The sequence below is a fragment of the Macrotis lagotis genome, chromosome 4 (assembly GCF_037893015.1).
Source record: "Macrotis lagotis isolate mMagLag1 chromosome 4, bilby.v1.9.chrom.fasta, whole genome shotgun sequence".
NCBI lineage: Eukaryota > Metazoa > Chordata > Mammalia > Peramelemorphia > Peramelidae > Macrotis > Macrotis lagotis.
In genome coordinates this window covers 72684239-72707429 of record NC_133661.1, presented here as the reverse complement: position 1 = coordinate 72707429, position 23191 = coordinate 72684239, and the positions used below count along the sequence as shown (strand labels likewise).

Here is a 23191-nt window from a genome sequence, read left to right as displayed (position 1 = left end):
ATGTAAATGCCTTCTGTGGGAAGTGGGGGGGAAGTGAGATTAGGGGAAAAATTGTAAAATTTAAAAAACAATAAAATATATAATTGGAAAAAAGAATTCTTAAAGTGCTATATAAATGTGAGTCATTACAAGTAGTAAAGATAATAATAATGATAGGATAGGAACTGGACCTGCAATTTCATTGGTATAGGAAACTTAAGGTGAGAATTCCCTTTCTAACAATAACATGTTGGCATCTTCTCTGTAGCATCAGTCTAAATTGATACCTTTTTTAAATTTTTGCAAGCCAAAAATGGGGTTAAGTGGCTTGCCTAAGGCCACACACACAGCTAGGTAATTATTAAGTGTCTGAGGCTGTATTTGAGGCTCAAGTTCTCCTGATTCCAGGGCCGATGACCTATCTACTGCGCCACCTAGCCACCCCTCTTAATTGATATCTTCAGGAGAGATCAAAACCTTCTGCACATGAGTGTAGCCTGAATCAGTTTAAAATGTAATTGGGGAATATTTGACAAAATAAAGTTAAAAACCTAGTAATATCACATCTTGAAACTAAGCCAAGATATAACACCCCCAAACCCGGAGATACTTGTGTATCTTTATCTATCCTCTATTTCTGTTTGAGCTTCATGCCACTGACATAGAGTACTGAGAAATTACGTGGTTTTCCTACAGTCATAGAGTAGAACATGTTTGAAGTGAAACTTGAACCCAGATCTCACTGGGTTCAAGACCAGTGCTCTATTTTCAAAGCCATGCTACCATCCTCCTCCTCCTCCTCCTCCTCCTCCTTCTCCTCCTCATCATCATCACCACCACCACCATAACCATCACCAGCACTATCTTCATCACCACCATCATCATATATGACCCAATTAAAACCCTTTAAACCAACTAACTATGGGAAAAGTACCTTTAAGAAAAAAAAATTTCTGCTTATTTAGCTATCTATAAAAGGAAGGAAATGGTAAAACTCAAAAGGCAGATATGACTACATGGGAAAGAAAAAACTGATTTCTGAGACCAAACAGCAACCAAAGGGCAGATCAGGGAAACGATGCCAATGTTTGTTGTTGGGCTGTGAATTGGCCAATGGTCCTTTAATGGAGTGCAGCTGTACCTCTCTTAATCCTGCAATGCCCCCTGGTGATCAGAACAGTGCCCTAAGAATACTTTTTCATCTTTTGTTCCTTCCCTATCTCTTTTAAAAAGCCCTATATCAGCTTTTGCCTTTGAAGTTCTCAGCATTGGGCGCTGGAGACTAGAAGGAGAATGGAGGGTACCTAACTTTTATTGTTTAGGCTGGAAATTTAACTGCATAGACCCAAGCTGGGATTTGAGAAGGCCTTAAGGTTCAAAAGGAAGCATTTACTATGATTATGCTTAGAGCATCCTGTGAAAGGTAAAGTTTGATAGAATGAAGTAAAGTTACCATGGCTGTTTATCATGACGCTCTTTATGGGTGGTTTTGCTGAAAATTCCCTTAGGAGGGGAGTTGCTCCCAGGCCCCCGAATATAGAAGGCCCACAGTGGCTAGACCCGAAAGCAAGATGGGCTCCCTAATGAAGACTGTAAAGTAAGATCTGGTCGATGGGGCTAATTTAGTACTAAGCAAAACAGACACCTGCCAACTGGATGGATCTGCCTCTAGAAGAGCCCTTATGAACAATAGCTAAAAGCCTGCAGGAAGGGTGGAAACAATGAGAAGGGGAAATAAATTCTCAATTCAACACACGTTTATTAAGCAAGCGTTTACTCTATGCAAGGGACGCTGTTAGTTCCAAGCCAAAAAGAAAGACAAAGGAGATAATTTCTGTCTCCTAGGAGTTTTGGGAAGATACAACATATACACACATAAATACAAAGTTGCATAACAATTGTGAGGCATAGAGAAAGAAAAATGGAGAGAGACACAGACTCAGAGACAGAAGGACAGAGAGAGAGAGAGAGAGAGAGAGAGACAGAAACAGAGAAGAAAAAAGACACTTGGGATGGAGAGAGAGAGAGAGAGAGAGAGAGAGAGAGAGAGAGAGAGAGAGAGAGAGAGAGAGAGAGAGAATAAGATCTTAGAAATCATAAATAGGAGACATCTTGTAATGGGCTTTATATTCTACATGAAGACTTTTGTATTGTTCCATAAGTGAGGGACAGTGGGGGGAAGCAAATCTGAAAGGCAAATCAACATAATGGTTGGCAGTTTGATAGTCTATAAGCAATAGTTGTTGATTATGTTGATGCATTAAGACTTTCAACAGCTGATTTTCAGTGGAGCATCTCATTCCCAAAAGAGTTTATAGATACTTTCCTGTAGGAGTTGAAAGTGACTGCTGGAGCCTGCCTCATGTTCCTCAAGCTCCTTTTCTTTATGCATAGACAACCAATCAAAATGTCCAGTGTGGTGTCTGTGGGCTGAGCCTCAGAGAATGTGGACATTGACTTATCAGTGGAACAAGACCAAGGCTGTCGATAAGTCTGCAGGAGACAGTTTGGGAAGATGGAAAAGTTCAGAGTGTCTGACTCCTTAAAATAAGCCCCAGAACTTCTGGACTGATCATTTAATGTAGTTGCATGGATGTGATGCAGGGCACTGACTTTTTTCAGTTATAACAGTCTGCAACTAAGTGACAAGAATAGTATCTTTCATGTTATACATTATTGGAATATAATAAGCCTCACAAAGCTGAGCTTCTCAAGCTCTCTGTTAAGGGCAGGGATGTGAGGGCGGAATGAGAGGGCCAAGTTCTCAATCTGTGTGCATTTATATTGCTCATATTCAATAAGTCACATAATCTATTAACGTTTACAAAGTGTTTTCCTCATGATCCTGTGAAATAGGAAATACAATCATCACCCTCCTTTAACAGATGAGACTCAAAGACACTAAGTTGCACATAACAGGAAGGAAGGAAGGAAGGAAGGGAGGGAGGGAGGGAGGGAGGGAGGGAGGGAAGGAGGGAAGCATGAACATTGGTAGCAAATGAGATAAGGGATTCAGGAAAAGTTTTTAAAAGGCGATAACCTTAGAACAAGATCAATCAATCCAATCCCCATGTCTTCTGGAAACAGGAAACTAAAGTTCAGAGAGTTGAAGGGGGGGCATCTGAGATTACACGGCTAGGAAGTAGTTGACCTGGAACTTGAAATATGGTCTTATGGTTCCAAGTTCAACGCTTCAGCTATTCAATTATGAACCACATGTGTCTTGATTCTAGGTCTAATGGGACTACCCCTTATCTTAGATTTTTTTCTGCTTTATATTCAAATATGTTTACGTCACCTTTTTGACCTCCAAAATATATTTGTGGGTGATAATAGATGGCCCCATATACATATATATATATATATACACATATATATACACATATATATATATACATATATAATTTGTGGATGGTAATGGATGAAGGGAATAGGAGCAGAAAAGAGAATTTATTTAACAGGATCAACACAGCAATGATTTGCCACTCCCATTAAGAAGCATGTTATTTCCATTTCATGAATGAAAACTTTTTTTTTACAGAAAGGTTAATGAAATTGTCCTTTAATCTAAAGGGAGCCAATTTCAGAACTTAATGGACAGCTCTGAGGGCTTGACTATAAGATTGGAGTTTAATTAATTTTAAAAATCAGTCAAAATACAGCATTTATCAAGAATAATTCCACAAAAAATGAAATAATATTTTACAGAAAAATTTTACTTTATGGGACAAATAAAATTCAGAAGGAAAAGCCTGAAAATGAACCCTGACCTGGTTTTTTATATATATGCCACTTGTTTAATGACCAAAGCAAATTACTGACTGATGCTACTCCATTAATGCAATTCAAATTTTACCTTCTCTTATCTGTCTTCCTTCTTCCTTCCTTTTCTTCTTTTCTCTTCCTCCTTTTCCTTCCTTCTTTCCTTCTTCCTTCCCTTTCCTTGCTTTCCTTCCCTTCTTTTTTCCTTACTTCTTTTTATTCTTTCTGCCTTTCTTTATCAAACCTTATCTTTTTTTCCTTGGTAGTGACTCAAATTTAATTACCAATAATATGAAATACATCAACTAGTATTCTTGTTTCAAAATTAAATAGATACCAGCATAGGATTGTGACATCTGGGAGACTTAAGGCTTTTTTTTAATCATCTTGGTTTATGTTGGTCTGGGAGGGTGAGATATTTATCACTGCTGGAAGTTTTGGTGTATTGGGAAATTTTCTCATCTCTTCCTACATTATAATAATGACAATTTATTATTTTATTTTGTAAAATGTCCTTTCCATACTATTGCTTTATTTGAACAAAACCAATTAAAACAGTGGATATTCAGAATCACAAAACAAATGCTATTAAACTAAATAGAAATCATGGATCTTTAGTTACTGGACCCTGGATACTTTTGATCCAAAGAAGAACTGGATTCTTATTAACAACAACTGAGAAAATACCAGATTTGACAGATAATAGTTTCCAAAGGAATAGCAATGCTTTCTTAGAGACCACAGTAATACTCAGAATATAATGGCCATCACTCATTTGCAGAACACTTTCTAGTTTGCCAAGTATTTTCTTTACAATAACCCTGTGAGATGTTAAGTATTATCATTTCCATTTTACAGATGAACAAAACTGAGGTACAGAGAAAATTAGATGGTCTGTTTATCATCACCCAGATATTGAATGTTGGAAGTGTATCTCAAACTTATTCTTAAATTTATAGTCTGTAAAAGGACTTTTCCTCACAGTGAGCATATTAGGTTGTGATAGTGTCACCCAGAGTTGAGTTATGGAGAGAATTTTTGAAAGACCTAATAGCAATTTTTCCTTTATGTCTCTTTTAAAGAACTAAGGAAGTATGAAGATATATTGATAGCTATTCTAGAGCAGAACCCTAAGCAAGCAATTTGGAAAAAAATTCTGATAGCTAATTCAAGGAGGAAAAAAGAGGCCCAGAGGGATGCATGACCTGCATTAGCTCTAATATAGGTCTAATTTCACAAAGCTTTACCTAGATTGTGATGATACAGTTCAAAGTAAGAAAAGGAAATGTATGGATTATTTGAAATTTGATTGCAATGGGTAGCCATATTTAAGCCACAGCGCTTCAATTATCTGGTCCAACTGACTGCACTGATTAAATTAACAAGGCAATTGCCATATCTCTCCATTGCTTTCTGTTTTGAGTACATGGTCAGTCACAGAGTGAAGAAAATGTATTTGGCTTTTGGTTTTTAGATCTTTTCACTTGGGAGTCTTGTCCCTTTCATGAATATTTTTTAATTTTTTTTTCATTCTTTTTTTTAAGATTTTTGCAAGGGAAATGGGGTTAAGTGGCTTGCCCAAGGCCACACAGCTAGGTAATTATTAAGTGTCTGAGGCCGGATTTGAACTCAGGTACTCCTGATTCCAGGGCCAGTGCTCTATACACTGTGCCACCTAGCTGCCCCCCCCTTTCATGAATATTAGGAAAACATATAGCTCTGCCTTATAAATCATCTGAAAGATGAGTATGTGTCTGGTGTGCTTTCAGGGTTAGAAAAATAGGTTTTATTCAATTTTATTTTCATGTTTTACTTTGAAAGATAAGCCAAGAAAAATAATCTTGTGGTGGTAGGGAAATCTGATTGGCTAATTTGTCATGATTTATTTTATCTGAATCCCTCTCTCTCTTTCCTAAACTATGTGAAGTGATAGTGCTTTTATGTTAGTCTTTTCAAACAATGATCGTGTCTTCCATCTAAAGTCGTTGGTATGTTGGATTTTTTACAACACAATATAACAATAAAAATAATAATAATAATGTTTTAAAGTTTGCAAAGCACTTTACATTTCACCTTCATAACAATCCTGTAAGGTTGTGGGCAATTACAACTGGGGAAACTGAGGCCAGTAGCAGTTAAGTGACTTGCTCAGAATCACACACTTAGTAAGTATCTGAGGTCAGATTTTAACCTGAGTCTTCCTGACTCCAAGTCTAGCCAGAGGGCACCCACTGTGCCAACTAGCTGCAGAAGACTGGAGAAAAGTTTTCGCATCCCATCAGCATCTAAGAGTTCATAAACTATTTCAGACATCCCTGAAGGTCTTCATTATTTTTTAAACATTCTGATGCCAACTTAAAAATAATACTAGCAGGCTAATAAATAAATACATGAAGCTAGAAGCACTAAGCAACAAGCAAGTTGTCTATCATTTTGCCAGTGGTTGAGTCTAACCTTAGTTGAAACTCAAAGACTTAGCAAAGGGAGTTCCATTCTTCTGTTGTAGTTAATAGAACTCAAATGGCCAGAAACAATTGAAATTTTTTATATTTAAGTCTCACATGTAAGTTAAACGTTCTACTTCAAAAGTTCAAGACTGAAAAGGTGTGCAATCACAGTGATTTGTAAACAGAGGAGGTTTGAGTAGGCCCTAAGTTCTATATGAGTTAACCATGTGATACAGCATTTAAAAAACCTCACTTGAATATGGGTCATATTAAGAGAGAGAGAGATACAGTTTCCAGGGATAAAGAAAAGATAGTCTTCTTATGTTCTGCTTTGGTCAAAACTCACGTGGGGTTATTACATTCAGGTATGAAGGCCACAGTTTGGAAGATCAATAATAAATCTGGATATTTTTGGAGGACACACAGAGAAAGGAGAGAGAAAAGCCAAAGTCCACTATTCAAACCCCATCTCTGATGCTTATTATTTATATGGTCTTCTTCCCTAGACTTTGGCTTCCTAACCTGTAACAGAGAGGAAGCTGAGTTCTATGAGCTTGAGGTCCTTTCCAACTTCCACACCTATGATCCTATTAAATTCCTAGAATTAGGAATATAGTAAATGCTGAATTTACCTAGGAAGAGGACTATCCACCAAATATCTCAGGCTGGATCAATCTGTCTGATCCAAATAATTTAATGGCTTCTCATTGCCTTTCATTTATTGGAGATGGGAGTGGAACTCTGCTTTCTTGTTTATGGTTCTAGTCCGAACTGAAGAACAGGGTGCAGGGGATTGGGCAGGAAGAATGAGGGTCCAGTTGAGGAAAGGGAAGGAAAATTTTGCTCCTGATCAAGTATATATAACATGTTATTTGCATCTAAAAATACCTCATTTGTATGAGGGGAATTTTGGATTTCATACCATTTTTACTTAAAATGAGCTAAGGCATGTGTTTTTTTAATTCTTAAAAAAACAGTAACTTATGTTTGAACTCAAATATCACATCTAAACTGAATAATCTAGGTTTCATTGATCTTATATAATCATGGATTGAGAGTCAGAAGGGACTTTAGTGGATGAGTCTACAACCTTCGTGTTATAAATGGAGAAACAGAAGTTGTGATTTGCCCACACTCAAACAGCTAATATTTGGAAGTAAGATTTGAACCAAGTCCTTTTTAATTCAAGTCTAGCACTCTCTCTCTGCCAAGATCCCCCATCAAAAACCCTACTGAGTTGAATCCATAGTTTGACTCATCTGACCATTAGGGAAGCAGGAATGAACAAGGGAGGGCCATATGAAGTAGCAGAAAGGGAACTGAGATAAATAACATTCAAGAGAAACATCAGTTCTAGTCTTAGGACTATCCCGGTTAAAATTTCATCTCCAGAAGCCTTTCCCCCTTAATGCTCGTGTCTTTCCTATGTAAATTATCTCAGATTTCTTGTCTGTCTTGTGTTTACATAGTTTTTTAATGTTATGTCCCCCATTAAATTGTAAGCTCCTTGAGGACTGCATTATGCTTTTCTTTTATCCTTATTATATAATGCAGTGCTAAGGTGAATGCCCAGTAAGCATTTACTAAATAGTTGTTGAGCCACTGATTGATATAGCCTCTCTTTTGCCATTTGGCTTCGGGAAAATTGTTTTCATCTCTCAGGGGGCCTCATATTTTAAAACTAAAACTCATGAAGTCAAATGAAAGATGACCTTAATGTATTTTTTTTTGGTTTTCCAACATCTATAAATCTGTGGCTACCATTTAAAATATCTTGCAGCTGTTTAGAAACATTGCACCTGTAAATATATAATTCAACCTCCTTAAAAAATAAATATAACTACAAGTTTGAAATTTCCAACTTAAACCAACTAATAATAATGTCAGTTTTATGACCTGAAAGTGCTAATAAGCATTTGTGCAAATGAAGCACATGGATTACGATTAGAGTTTTCATTTAGATGTCCATGGGGTATCACAGCCTGAACTCAGAAGAGCTAGAAGACTGGGTTACTTTAAAGTAAAAATCAACCTGTCAGGCTTTTTTGATGTGATAACACATAAAACATACAGTAATGTTAGAGAGCATCTCATTCTTAGGTATTCTAAATCATTTGTTAGTTTCTTAAATTGTAACCTCGAATCTTGGCAGGGTCACTGGATGACATCAGTAATAATTAATAAAAAGGCACTAATTTATTTCAATTAAGCTCTCAGCAGGAGAACTGCAGTCTTTTATCACTTGGGAATTTCTTTCCCTTTCCCCACCCCACCCCCATCTTGCATCCACCATGAGTCTGGCTTCAAGAATTTGAACTTCAAAAAAAAAAGAATTTGAAATTCAAATAGATGTTTCCTCCGGAAAGTTTAGTTTGTCTGGGATTTGGACAATGGGAATTAGAACTGGAAGGGACATTTTACCATTTTACACTCTCTGTAGCTAAAGAGAGGCAGACAGGAGACAGAGAGAGAAGAGAGAGAGAGAGAGAGAGAGAGAGAGAGAGAGAGAGAGAGAGAGAGAGGCAGAAACAGAAAGAAACAGACAAACATTTCAGAATACAAGATTCAGAATAGAAAGATTTCTTTTCATAACATCATAGTGCCTTCTAAGCAAGAGAATCAGTCTAGATTTGAAAGAAGATGGGGGGGGATCAGGAATTCTGCTGGCCTGGGTGCAGGGAGGTATAGTCAGAGAAGAGACTTATCAGACAGAGGTACTTGGCAAACCCAGTTTGGGCTTCAGTATATGAGAGAAATGAGGTGAAGCACATTGTCTCCAGTCAGAGCTTCCTCCCTGCCCCCACCTCCATGTACTTGAATATGATTAATGAGTAACCAAAAAGCCTGAAGGGTTCAGAATGAAGACTTTTTAATGGAGAAGTGTATTTATTATAGACAAATCCATATTGCTTCCCCAACAATCATTTATCAAAGCTGTGATTTGACTCTCTCCAATTAAATTGTAGAGTGTTGGACTCAACTCGAGATTAACCAACTGTAACTTGCTGATGCTACAGCTACCTCTCCAGGATGGGAATCCCCATTTCTTTCTCCAGTTTAAGCCATCCATTGAATGTCCCTCTTTCTGCTAAGTTTTTAACCTTTGATTAATCTAAATGCTGAGAAGAGTTCCAATCTCTGGATGGTCAGTGAAAATCTTGTGAGTAAAATAAGTCAAGACTCTGGTGCTGTTTGCAACCAAGCATATTAAATAAGCTTAAAAGGCATTTAGAATGATGAAGGAAATAAGGTTCTCAGACCACTTACAACGAAGATTACAGGATCACAGAGCTGAAAAGGGATCTCAGAGATCATTTAGTCTGACCCTTCCTCCCCTTTTATAGGTGAGGAAACTGTCACCTAGATAGAGATTCAATTACTTTTTCAGGATGGTAGCTCGGGAAGAAGAGTAAAGTAAGACCCAGAAAGATCAATGACTCAAGTAGTTATAGCTAAAAGTTACAATCCCTCATTTTATAGTTGTGGAAATTCAAGTCAAAAAGTTTCAGTGGGGAAAGGAAAAGGAAAATGATCATTTACAGGGTTATCTATGCCCAATATTTTTGACAAATATTATATCATTTGTAAATATTATTTCACTTGATCCTCACAACAACCCTCCAAGGATAAGTTGATCCCCATTTTACAAGTGAGAAGACTAAAGTTAATGACTTCCCATTAAGCCACATAACTAAGAAGTTCCTGAGGCTTCTGAACCTAGGTCCCCCCCCCACCTTAACCCATCCCTCTATTCACTGTACCAGCAGTTGCCTTTGGTGGATAAGTGAGAGCCAGCAAGTTCAGAAGCAGGGGTTTAATGGGGGTCTCCAGACTTCAGTACCAGTACTACCCTTTGTCCTATATTCTGCTTCTTTAATCATGAGCTTTTTTCCAAGACTGCATGTGTCCCATACCACCTGCTCCTACTCAGGATTGAAGCCTGATGACTGGGCAAGGGCAGATGAGCAGAGGAGGGGGTAGCAGTGTACACAGAAGGAACCTACTTGGTGTAGTCATGGATGAAAATGGAAATCAACCATTGTGTTTTCAGGCTGACTGATCAGTCAGGCACATTGAATGCAGTAAGCAATACATAGGCAAAATGGGGGGCCAAGATGATAAGACTAGAGCTGAGAGGGACCTCAAAATTATTCAACTCAAGCTCTTGGAAGATTAAGAAACAGAGACCCAAAGATTTTAAGTGACTTGCTCAAGGTCTTGGAAGTAATAGCCCCTGAACTGATATTCAAAGTTAGATTCCATGATTCCACATTTAATGCCTTACACTATACCTTGCTTCCTGGTGAAAGGTTAAAGGAATAGGTAAGGAACTGGGCGTTGTGTTCACTTGGCACAATGACCTGTACATTGGAACCATCAAAGGACTGCTGTTGTTGTTGTTCAGTCATGTCTGAGGTTTTCTTGGCAGAGATACTACAGTGGTTTGCCATTTTCTTCTCCAGTTCATTTGACCAGATGAGGAAACTGAGGCAAACAGGGTTAAGTGACTTGTCCAGGGTCACAACACTGGTACAGGAATGAGGAAGATGAATATTCATGACTTAAGACCCAGCATTCTATTCACTATGTCACCTAATTACCGCCCCAAATCAAGCCTTGGCAAGATGATTTTGGCAACCATATGGAGGGGAATGGATGTGACGTACTGAGAATTGGTAGGATATGACTGCTCGTAGGACAATGAATTCTCAATTTGAGTAATGCATCTGTATTTAGATCTAAATCTCTCTCTAGCTAAACACATATATGCATGTATTCATATGTGCTTATAGGCACACAGACAAATGTATACATACATGCATAGATATATAACATATAGGCATATATATGCATATATGTGAATGACTAGTTACCTATATAATTCTAGAATTTCAAGGTTAACAGGAAATTTCATGATAATCTGCTCCAGGCATCTTATTTTAGAAATGAAGTAAGAAGACCCAACAGGTGAAGAACCCTCCCTGCCTAAGGTCACTCATAGCTAATTAATGGTAGAGCTCAAGTGTAATCCAGGGATTATGATTCCTCTGCTCAGACACGAAATTATATTTTCCTCTCAGTCCTCTGGCTTCATTTCATCTGGTGGGGGAGAACACTGTAATTTCTGTTGTTAGATTCTTGTGTTGAGTCCTAATGATTGTTTTCTGTTTTCCCCAGAGTATTTCTGCTAACATCTTCCATCAGTTTCATCTCATTTCCACCTGTCCTTAGTTTTACCTACCATATATCCTTCCCTTCTAAGGAAGCAAAATGGCCAAGGGACGGAAAGGCCCCAAGGGGAAAAAGATCACCTTAAAGATCGCCAAAAACTGTATCAAGGTCACATTTGATGGGAGACGGCGCCTTGACCTAAGCAAAATGGGGATCACCACTTTCCCCAAGTGTATCCTAAAACTCAATGAAATAGAAGAACTAGACTTAAGTCGGAATATGATCAGGAAGATACCAGACTACATCTCCAAGTTCCAGAATCTGCGTTGGTTAGACCTACACAGCAACCTCATTGACAAGCTTCCTGAGTCAATAGGTCAATTGACTTCTCTTCACTATCTCAACCTCTGCAATAACAAGCTAACCAGCAACGGCCTTCCTATGGAACTCAGAGATCTGACGAATTTGCGTACACTGAACTTGGGTTTGAACCATATAGATAATATTCCCACCACCCTTGGGGCATTGAAGGAGCTCCATGAGGTGGGTTTATTTGACAATAATTTGACCTCCATACCCACTAGCATAGCCAAACTTCCCAAACTAAAGAAACTGAATGTGAAGCGCAACCCCTTCCCCAAAGAAGAAGAAGAAGGAGAAACGATGGTTATTGATTCCATAAAGCGGTTAGAAAACTTGTACCTAGTAGAAGAAAAAGACCTTTGTGGGCCCTGCCTGAGGAAATGCCAAGATGCCCGGAACAAGCTGAATAAAATAAAGAACATGCCATCAGCCCTAGCAAGGAAGCCAATGTTTACAAATCTGGTTAACCCCAACTCCGCAGCCAAGGAAACTCAAGAGGAGTGGAGGTAAACAGGGACCCTTTCCCAGGGGAAGGAGGGGGAAAATCTCACAAGGTTTTTTGAACAATCAGCACAAAAAGAGTCCATCATATATTGATCATTTAGCTTCTCCAACTGAGTCCATAAAAACAGTCCTTCCTCCTCTCTTTTTGTAGGTCTGGTGTTTAAGGTTTTGGGGTTCTCTTGTTTGTTTTTTTCTTCTCAAATACACAGACACAAGTACAGAATTGTAAAAGCTTCATAGCCCCCCTTGCCATTGCACAAAGCCATTTACACTTTAATCAGTGAAAAGGACAACTAATTTGACTTAGTTTCTCTAATCTCCCCCCCCCCCCACTTTGGGATCTTGTAAATCTAGGAAAATTAATGAGCTAGAAAATATTGAAGGGTCCTGGGACTTATTAAAAAGTAAATTTACCCCTCGTATCTCTCAGAATAGATTGAGCTACCTTTTGGTATAGTTTAAAGAATAAAAATTGGAGATTGAAGGTATGTTTTCAAATCTACCTCATGTATTTTTGTCTCACATATCACTTAACTATATGAACATGAGCAAGTTACTTAAATTTTCAAGGCCTCAGAAGCCCTAGCTGTATAATGCAAATAAACATCCTTGTAATACTCACTCCAATGTGGTGTTGAGATAGGTGGATACTTTGTAAATTTCAATTTATGTAAATGTAAGTTATTTTCTCCCAAGTTTTATATTTACTTCTTACAAAGAAATGGTCACTCCTAAGTCTCATGTTCTCTTAAAGGTCATTTACTGTTGGCAAGCAGTGGTGGTATAGAATTTTGGGGAAATCCTGCTTAATGTTAGCTTTTTATTCTTGTATACTTGAGTTATGGACAAGTAGCTTTGTTGACAGACTGACAATGAAGCTTATTCTATAGACTGCATGATAGAATTGGTTAAAAACATATGAGGTCACAAGAACAGAATGTGACTGCACATCCCAGGTTCTCTGAATCCTTGGCCAGTGCTCTTTCTGCTATACTTCACTGCTTCCCAGTTGTTCCAAGGGAAGACTGTATCAAACTTTGGAAGAACAGGTCCCCATTTCTTGTCCTATTTTTCTCTATCAGTTGAGACTGAAATGGTGAGGGTGGGAAGAATTAGAGAATGAATGGAACTTGATGACCTTTTTAGGTGGAAGTTTCTAAGTTCCATGGATTGCCTTTATAATTTCTGCCTACTTACCTTTTACCAGTTAACAATTACTCAAAGTTATATCTGGTTTTTAGATTTGTAAAGCCATATTTCCCCTATATTTCCTATCTTGAGAAGTAGGAAATGTATTAGAATTATTACTGTTATGTTTCTTTTTGTACTTATATGCCCAACACTTAACATAGAGATTGGCATGTAGTACTTCATAAATACTTTTCCTTTCATCCATTCATTCTCATTTTTCAGATGAGAAAACTGAGGCAAGGCTAATTGAATTCTGTGGTTACATTGTTAGTGAGTTATGGAGCCATAACTCAAATTCATTGCTACTGTTCTTTATTCCAGTATCTTTCTGTTTATTTTATATAGAGAAAGAAAGAACAGTCTTAAGGTCACCTCTCTGCCTTTTTCTTTCCTGAAGTTTCCTATTCAGGAGAACTTTTTTGAATCAGGAAACTCTTCTCAGGTTCCACTGAAATCACTTATAAGGGCTCCATAACACCACATGTTGTGATCAGTTGCCCTTCCTTGCCAGCACATTCATAAAAAGTCCACAGGAGACTTAATTCATTTCCACTTGGCTTACTGTAGAAGCTCTAAGAAAATGTGGTCAGCTAACAGATTGGGGATTGCTTATTTAATCACTCACCACTGTGGCTTCTTCACCTTTAGGCATCTTTTCCTCTATACATGATGTTCTCATTTGGGGTCATGCAGATATAATCAGCAATAGACAGTGCTGATGAATGGGGCAAAGGCTCCTATGTCACAAATGCCAGCAGTGTGCAAATTGTACTATCACACAAAAAAGATGAATTTGTTCATTCTCACAGTAGAAAAGGGAAGTGAACTTAGATTGAAGTAAGAAAGATTTAAATATGAAGAAAATAATCTTGATAGGAAGTTTGTTAATAAGGAGCAAAACACCATGAAATGCAAGAAAATCTCCTCTGTAGACCTTAGAAATGAAATATAAACCAGATTCAAGGTGTTTTAAAGATAGTTCTGTTTAAATACAAAGGGATGGAATAGATGAACTGTAGAGGTCACTTACAGGACAATGATTTCAATGATTTCTCTGGATGATGGACCAACATACTCACAGACTTTCTATGTCTTAATTACCCAGATCATCACACACTTTGCTGGACTCACCATCCTAGATTATGACAAAAGTTTGCAGACTAATCAGCTAACATGAATGAAGGCATTTGAAGATGAAAAGCAGTCAATTAGGAGAAGACTAACATGACAAGAGGAGAATTCTGGGAGTCAAGAGGTATCAGTTCTTTGTCAAGCCACAGAGTTGCTTCAGAGGCTCCAACATTTCTGTTTCCCTATGCCTCAGGTTCTGCACAGGTGGAAAATCTTGAGAAGAACTTTACAGTGGTCATCTTTAGCAGAAATAGGATGCTGAGTATACCCTAATGAAACCTACCTAGAAATGATACAGTAAGTGTAAAGAGGAAACCCAGACGTGACCATGTACAAAGTCAAAATGATGCATTCTTGAATGATCTACGGTTTTGGGAAAGGAAAGAGATAGACACCATGATTTTAGAACACTGTAATGAGCAAAAAGAACTTTTAATACTCAGCCTTGATCAATTTCCCTAGACTTTTTAGAAACTAAATTATAGCATTGTCCAAAAAGCACATAAGAAATTTCTGGGGGAAAAATAAATGCATGTTACTATCCACTAGTGTGTATTTATATTCTCTGTTCCTGTAGAAGGAAGTTGTTTAGATCTATGAAGGTAGGTGTGGAGACCTATCCATTTAGTAAGTGATCTTCAGATCACACCTACTAACCCCATTCCTTTCCCATCCATATTTCTTAGTAGTACTTTAACTATCATTCCCATGTCTTTTCTTCAAAAAATATTTTTTCAATTAAAAAAATATTTTGCTTTTTTTTCGTATCTTCCCACTATCCCAACCCCATCCAGAAAAAGAAAAGCTAAAACTAAAAAAAGCACAAAGTAGAAAAATAGTAAAAAAAAAAAGTAGTAAAGCAAATTATATTCCTAGATATAGAATTCCTATAGAATATCTAGATCTATGACATGGCTCTCTCTCTCTCTCTCTCTCTCTCTCTCTCTCTCTCTCTCTCTCTCTCTCTCTCTTTATATATATATATATATATATATGTATATGTATATGTATATATATATTTGTTGTATGTAAATATGTTTGTATAAATAAATACATGTGAGCATATATTCACATATATATCAGGATACATTAACACCATAATATTTCTATCCTAAATATATTTATGTGTTCAGATACATATATGCATGATAATAGATAGCTAAGGGAAATATATCTTGACCTGCCTGTATGTGGATATATAATTTTGCATGCTTGTATGTGTATATGTGGATAAATTGCATATGTATGGGCATCAACAATCAAACCCTTTGTCAAGGGTGGGTAGCATTTTCATCATTGGTCCTCTTAAAATGTGGTGGGTCATTGTGCTGAAAGAATTTTGAAGATGTTCAAAGCTATTTCCTCTAGAAATGTGGTGTGTTATTACATTTGAAGAATTTTTAAGACTTTCAAAACTCTTGCCTTTACAATGTTTTTGCTACTGACTTTCTCCGGGTTCTTCTCACTGCATCATTTTATCCAGAGTTTTCTGAAATTTTCCCTTTCATCTTTTCTTATGACACAACAGTAGTCTATTTATATGACATAATTTGTTCAGGCATACTCTAATTAATGGGCATCTCCTTAGTTCTTCCAACTCCTTGTCTCCAAAAAAAGATATTTTTTAATAATAAATATTTTGCAATAGGCCCTTTTGCTTTTTCTTTGATCTTCATAAAGGTACAGTGCGCCCCAAATATTAAAACAACATGAAGAAGCATTTTCAGTTGATTCAGGGATTTAAAAAAAGTATTAATAAAGTTAAGTTTTTGCATTATGATATTTGGAACAAAGTTGAGAGAGCTGTAGGCAGAGTGGATTTGGCAAAATTTTAAACTAATGGAACCAGGGAGCCAAGATGTAAGAGTAGGCCTAGGGATAAGATTTGAATTTAGAACAGGAAAGTAGCTGTGATACTATACATTAAGGGTGAAAAAATAGGTTACCAAATTCCCAGTGGTATTCTTTCTATTTCTAGTCATCAGAATTGGGAATTCCACATATTCCCAGTTGACCAAATGTGTATTATTAATCAAGAAAAATCCATAATTTGAAAATCATTATATACATATATATATATATATATACACACACACATTATACATACATTATATATACAAATAAGGCTGTGATGTCTAAAGTCACTTAGTCTATTTTTGTTCTAAACCAAACATGCCAAACAAAACTGTTTCTGTTATGCGCAGCTTGCTTTTCATTTAAGTATATAAGTTTGACCTGTGGTTTTCAAAGCTGTTGTTTGTCTTACTCCTTTCTGACCCTTCTTTGGTTGTTGACATTTTGTGCCTTTTTGTTAGGATACCTCAGTAATTCTCCTTTTCATTCTCCCATGTTCACCTTCCTACCTAGATCCACCAGGGCAAAATAATAATAATAATAATAATAATAATAATAATAATAATAATAATAGAAAAAACAAAGTTCCCTTATCTAGTTCCTGATGACATAGTTTGACTTCTCGTGGGTATGTTTTAAGTAAAAAGTGAAGAGAACACTTTTCCATTAAATTATTCTTTGAAAAATTAAATGTGGTAAGTATAGTCATTAAAGAATAATAACATATTTAAATAGTTAACATGATGTAGAACAAGAATTAAAGAAATTTTAAAAACTAGGTAAATCTTGAGAACTATATAGTGTTGAGCTAGAAGGGACCTTTGTTGTTAGGTCATTTTTTTAGTTGTGTTCAACACTCCCTGACCCTATTTGCTGTTTATTTGGCAAAAATATAAAACTACTGAAGCAATTTTTCCTCTAGATTTTCCTTCTCTAGTTCATTTTACAGATGAGGAAACTGAGGCCATTAGAGTTAAGTGACTTCCCTGGAGTCACACAGTTGGCATGTCTCTGAGGCCTGATTTGAACTCAGGAGGATGAGTCTTCCAAACTCTAGCACTCTATCCACTGCAGCACCATTCAGCTGACCTGTGAGACCTTATTGATGATTACTTAATCTAATGCCTCAATTTTTACATACGGAGAAACTGAGGCCCAGAGAAATTAAATACCTTGTTGAATGTCACAAAGGCAGTACATTATAGAGTTGGGACTTAAAAGCAAGTCCCCATAAAACTTCAATTACAGCCAGTCCTTTTTTAGTTCCCGCAGATTTGGGTACCCCACAGATTTCTAGTTTATTCTGACTCCTCCTAAGTATCTATCTTTTGGGGATTTCAGGTCTCTAGCTTTTGGTCATCTTTAGTAAGATTTTACAATGGGGACTGGCTAAGAGTCAAGCAGATGATCTTTTTATAACTCTAATAAACCAAGGAAGGGGGCTCTTTCAGGAAAAGCAAAAACAAATAAAGAAAAAAGATAACATTGATGCCAGAATCTTTCATAAAAGACATCATTTTAATCAGAAGGGAGTGATTCTTCTTGGTAATTATCTTCCATCTTTCTTTCTTTCTAACTGTTAGATGTTTATCAATTATTATTAAAGTACAAATTTCTGTGAACTTTCAAAACCTATTTCCTAATTCAGGATGCACCACTCTTCTTCTCACAGAGCATGTTATTTTAAACTCATTAGAACCTGGGTTCAGATCTTGGTTTCTATTCTTAATGACCTGCAAGACCCTGGGCAAAAGAATTATTCTTTTTTGAGTCTTTCCCAAGTCCAGGGGAAGGTGAAAAGATGTAATCAATCATTCTTCCATCTTTCTGGGTATTCAGGAAGCTGCTAACAGGCAGCTAAAATAAAATTAAAATTAAAATTAAAATAACAAGTAATTCCTAAAGCTCCTTTGAATTTTCAATACTTCTTTATCCTATGAAGCAGAATCTATAAAAAATATTAATGATATATGTATATATCACATATATTTGTATATCAACATATATGTGGAGGAATCAGGTCATATATATACACATACACAAACATATATTACATATATTGAACATGATTTATCCACTTTGGCAGTACTGTCTTGGTCTTAAACTCATTGATACAGTGTGGAAAGATTTCCCTTATGCAAAAGTTTGGATTTTTTTGAAAAACTATATGATTTTAATGATTTATTCCTTTTGTAGAAGATATTCTTTTATATGCAATAATCAGTTTTCTCTTCGGTGATTTGGCTCATGATCTGGGACTAATCATCCCAGAAAAAGAAAGTTATTGTTTCCACTGTGTTGACCATTGTACCCAAAGACAGACTGTAGGATTGCATTAACAAAATATTTCATTTTAATTGAATTGCTACAAATGGTAGGGGTGGATGCTGGGAATTGTTTGTTTCTACAAGATTAGCTACTTGGAAACTGGGCCCCCTAAGAATTTCGTTGTACATAGATAATAAAGAAATTCTGTCCCTGATTCTGTTTGGCTTTCAAATTAAATGGGAAATTTTCTATAATACAGAAAATATCCACTTCCTTTCAACCCCTTTTCCAATGCATTAGGATGACCTAAGAGATCAAAACACTTCCATGATTTCAGAAAAAGGTGAATAAGAGAGAAGAGATAGTATGATGAGGTAAAGAGAGCCCTGACTTGGGAGTTGGAAGAGTCTGCCTCAAATTTCAATTCTAATCATTACTAATTATAGGATCTTGGACAAGCCACTTGACTTCCCTGGGTCCCTGTTTTCCAAGCTGTAAAATGAAGGGGCTGAGTTAGATAGATTCTGAGATCTTTTCCAATTCTATCTACAACCCCAAAACCCTGAAAGTCACTGAGATAATTATAATTTGATTCCAGGAGATCAGATAAGACTCTACAGGTAAGATCTACAAAAAAAAAAACAAAAAACAAATAAACAAAAAAAACTGCCTATCCTGTTTCCTAGTTCCACAGCCTTCAAGTACCTCCACCACCAACATGGGGTACATTTTATACAAGATCAATTTGATGTGGAAAAGGCCATTGAGGCTATTTTCCTTAATTTAAGAATCATGTTGTAGGGGTGGCTAGGTGGCACAGTGGATAGAGCACCAGCCCTGGAGTCAGGAGTACCTGAGTTCCAATGTGGCCTCAGACACTTAATAATTACCTAGCTGTGTGGTCTTGGGCAAGCCACTTAGCCCCATTGCCTGGCAAAAGAAAAAAGAATCATGTTGTGAATATGTTAGAAGAGTTGGCATAATTATTTTCAACTTGGTACAACCCCAAATCCATATAGAGTAGGACAATGTCCATCCATAATGGGACAATGACTAGTCGCCACCGTATTCTATGTGAGAATATTTTCATTGCTTGGAACCTTCAAGTACTCAACTGCATTCATCTTCAAAATTATGAAAGCTCATTCAATTCTTCACTTCAATGCACCAATTTATTTAGCTACTGGCTGATTTGCATCCAGTCCTATATATTTTTCATTGTACTGACAAAGACAAAACAATACAAAAAATTCCCATCCTCTAAAAACTTGAATTGTACCATTCATTGTTACTAACAAGCAGCTCCCCATATACTTAGTATGTATCAGTTGGAAGAGTGCAGGATGTGAAGTCAAAGGGTCTTATTTCCAATCCTAGCCATGCTCCTTAAGATCCATCTTTGAGGAAGTCACTTTTTATTTCTCTATAAAGTGAATGGATTAAACTGGCTGACTTCTGGGAATCTGATCCTTATGATCAGCCATCTGCATTTGGTCTCCAGGTCTGTGCCTTGGGGTTCTCTGTGACATTTTTCCCATATACACTAACCTGGTTTAAGTTTAATATTAGTCCCAATGATCCTGAACCCACAACCCATAATCCTGAAGGGCAAAAGGAAGAGGGTTACATATATATCTTCCTGAGGAAGTCAAAGAAGGCGACAAATCTTGTACCCAATAGAATGTCCTGCCATTAACATCCCCCACCTCCTCCTTCCCAATTGTCTCTGCCAGGAAAAACAAAAGACAACTATGATCATTTGTTTTAGTCTCACTAAAGAAATATGAAAAAAAGAAAAAAGGGGAGGGAATGAAAGGGCCAGACTTTTGATTTTTGTAATTTTCTCGTAATTAAAGCTGTTTCAAAGAAATATCACTTTGGTGCTCAAGAGCAGGCTTCAGACATCCTATCCCTTCAGGGCATGGCTTGTGGACCAATGGTAGAATGTGACACAATGATGCATTTTGCCAGCGTATTATCCAAGCACTGAAGCATCACACAGGACAAGGTGCTGGCCAAGATTTAAACATACAGTAATTAACTGAGAATAAATCGCCAGGGGGCCTGTTCAGCTGTCTATTAGCAGCTTCCTGAATAACCAGACTGGGGGAAGAATAATTGGTTACATCTTTTCACCCTCCCCTGAATCAGAAATGTGAAATCTCTGATTTCTGGGCATAGATATGCTTCTGGGAACTTGTCTTGATGACCCAACTATGGCTCTGACTAGCCCCCAGTAGAGCTGGGAAATTCCATGAGGAGAATTTATTGAAGAAGTGGGATGTATTTCTGGGACTCCTTTTCAAATCAGAGGGCATATAATTATAAAATAATGAATTCTTCTTTTATCCAGTGCCAACAGACATAAAAAAGACTTTGTTCTTCTGATATTTACCCAGTAAATCTTCTAATATCACACATTTGGAAAACCTCAGTCCCATTATAATAAATTTACATTGGTGTCAATGGTAAGAGATGTCCAAAGAGTTTGAAGCCTATGAAAAAGAAGTAACTTTTCCAGATTCCTTTTTAGCTCAGATTTTCCATAATTCATCTCTCTAAAAGAGGATTTACAAAATAGTTTATAAATCAGATAATTTAATTGATCAAAAACTCCAATCACTTTTACACTTAATTAGTATATTCTTACCCATGTTAATACACTAATATTGGCCTTCATCCTCTACAAAGTGAGAAGCTAGGTGAGTGCCCAGTAGTCCTCTGTGGTTTTGTGGAAAGGTCTTTAGGGAATGAATGACATTGGGTTATATTGATAGAAATACAATCAAAGTCACTGAGTGATGGGAAAGCTTTAGGGACTAAGTAATGAAATTATAGTAGTGAGTATGGTGTGGAGTCCTTGCTATCTACTAAGCTAGGTGGGTTTTCTGGGTCTCTTATATCTACAATCTTCACATAATATATGTAATTGTTGTTTTAGTCATTTTCAACTCTTCATGCTTCCATTTGATGTTTTCTTGGCAGAGATACTGGAGTGGTTTGCCATTTTACAGATGAGGAAACTAAGGCAAGCAGGGTTAAGTGACTGACCCAGGGTCACAAAGTTTCTAAGTATCTGAGGCTGGATTTGAATTTAGGAGGATGAGTCTTCCTGCCTCTAGGCACTCTAACCATTACACCACATAGTTGCCCATCAATCTATCTAGTCATCACATATGCATGTAAATAAATTTGTGACTGTATAGGTCTTATATTAGTATAATCTCTTCAAAAGAGCTACTACAGTGTAATAAAGCAGATTGTAACTCAACCATGCCCTCTGATCCCATGTGGCTCATGTTAATGACCTCCCTTAAATCTTTCATGGGGATCCACCAAGCTAGGGACCTTTCTGTAGTTCTCTCTCTGTAGTTCTGTAGTCTGTGGTCCACCCCTTGGTTATGCTTTTCTTACCATAAGCCTGCCCCACCTTCTTTTCTAGCAAGTCCATGAAATCCATATTTATGTATTTAGCCATATCCATGTACATACACTCACCCATTACCCCTTTTCCCATATTTAGGGCAGTTCAAAGTCCTATCTATTGATTTATTGCCAGCTACACATGTCCATAAAAGGATAAACAATTTTAAAGAAAGGATTTGGAGCACATGAAGATAGTTTCAAAGCTACAGTGCCATAATGAATTATTTTGGGAAAGGGCAGAAGAGCTTTTTCATAGATCAATGGCCCAGTCATATATCTCTCAAACTGACAGGAGTTCTGTCAGACTACAGGAGACAAAACTTCAGGAGTCAAACCACAGACATGGTTCTGTCATCTATGCCTTGAAGCCTTATCCATAATACAACCATTGAGGGACTTCTGGCATTCACCTGACATCTCACTCTCATTTCTCATTTCTCACTTCTCATTTCTCACTTCTCACTTCTCATTTTCCCAAGCAACCTCCCCTAAATTTTTTTTTGTTCTCACTTCCCCATGCGATTTAACTGAATAAAAGATCCAGAGACTTGGCAGACTAAAATGAGTTTAAGGGTTCTGTCTCTGCAGATAATATTAAGGTTTTCTGGCAAAGCATGATGAAAAATATTTTGAGAGACTATGGATCATTATGTAGAACTCAATGGCAGCTATGAGGAATTTCTAACCCTAATTCTTTTTTTTTTTATATCTGGCACAAATATAGACTATGATTGGACACCGACACAGGGAGTTAAAGGACCTAGATTTTAATCATATCTCAACAATTTTCATTCTCAATTTCTTCATCTTTAAAGTAGGGATAAAAGAGTAGGATTAACATGAGCATCAAAGAAGATAATGATGTATGGAAAATGCTTTGAGAAAAATTATTTAAAATTAATTATTAATTGCACTGTTATTAAAAGAAAAATCTTAGTCTGGAGGACTGTATTTAGATTTTTTTGATGCTTTTATCAGGATTAGGTACTTCATAGCCTTGGTTGTAGACATATACAATCTATTAGTCTGCCTTTATCAGGGAGAGGCTTTCTTGTTACTACACCACAGTAGAGGGTCAGTCATTCTTAATTCAT

At 36.9% G+C, this 23191-nt stretch overlaps 2 protein-coding genes across 7 annotated transcripts in view; one reads left to right on the top strand and one right to left on the bottom strand.

The window, feature by feature from the left end:
* Positions 1-15094, top strand: part of LRRC18 (leucine rich repeat containing 18) — a 35118-nt gene extending 20024 nt beyond the window's left edge. For 3 of the 4 annotated variants that reach the window (XM_074233110.1, XM_074233109.1, XM_074233111.1), the window contains 2 exons: positions 11367-12229; positions 14524-15094. In XM_074233110.1, coding sequence (XP_074089211.1) covers positions 11460-12229; positions 14524-14557 — 804 coding nt within the window. In that variant the 5' untranslated portion in view covers positions 11367-11459 and the 3' untranslated portion in view covers positions 14558-15094. Of the gene's footprint in view, positions 1-11366; positions 12234-14523 lie in introns of those variants that run through there. The other variant, XM_074233112.1, reaches the window with a different exon arrangement.
* LOC141521024 (WD repeat- and FYVE domain-containing protein 4-like) overlaps positions 1-23191 on the bottom strand; it is a 238790-nt gene that overhangs the window by 93549 nt on the left and 122050 nt on the right. The gene's annotated exons all lie outside the window — the stretch shown is intronic.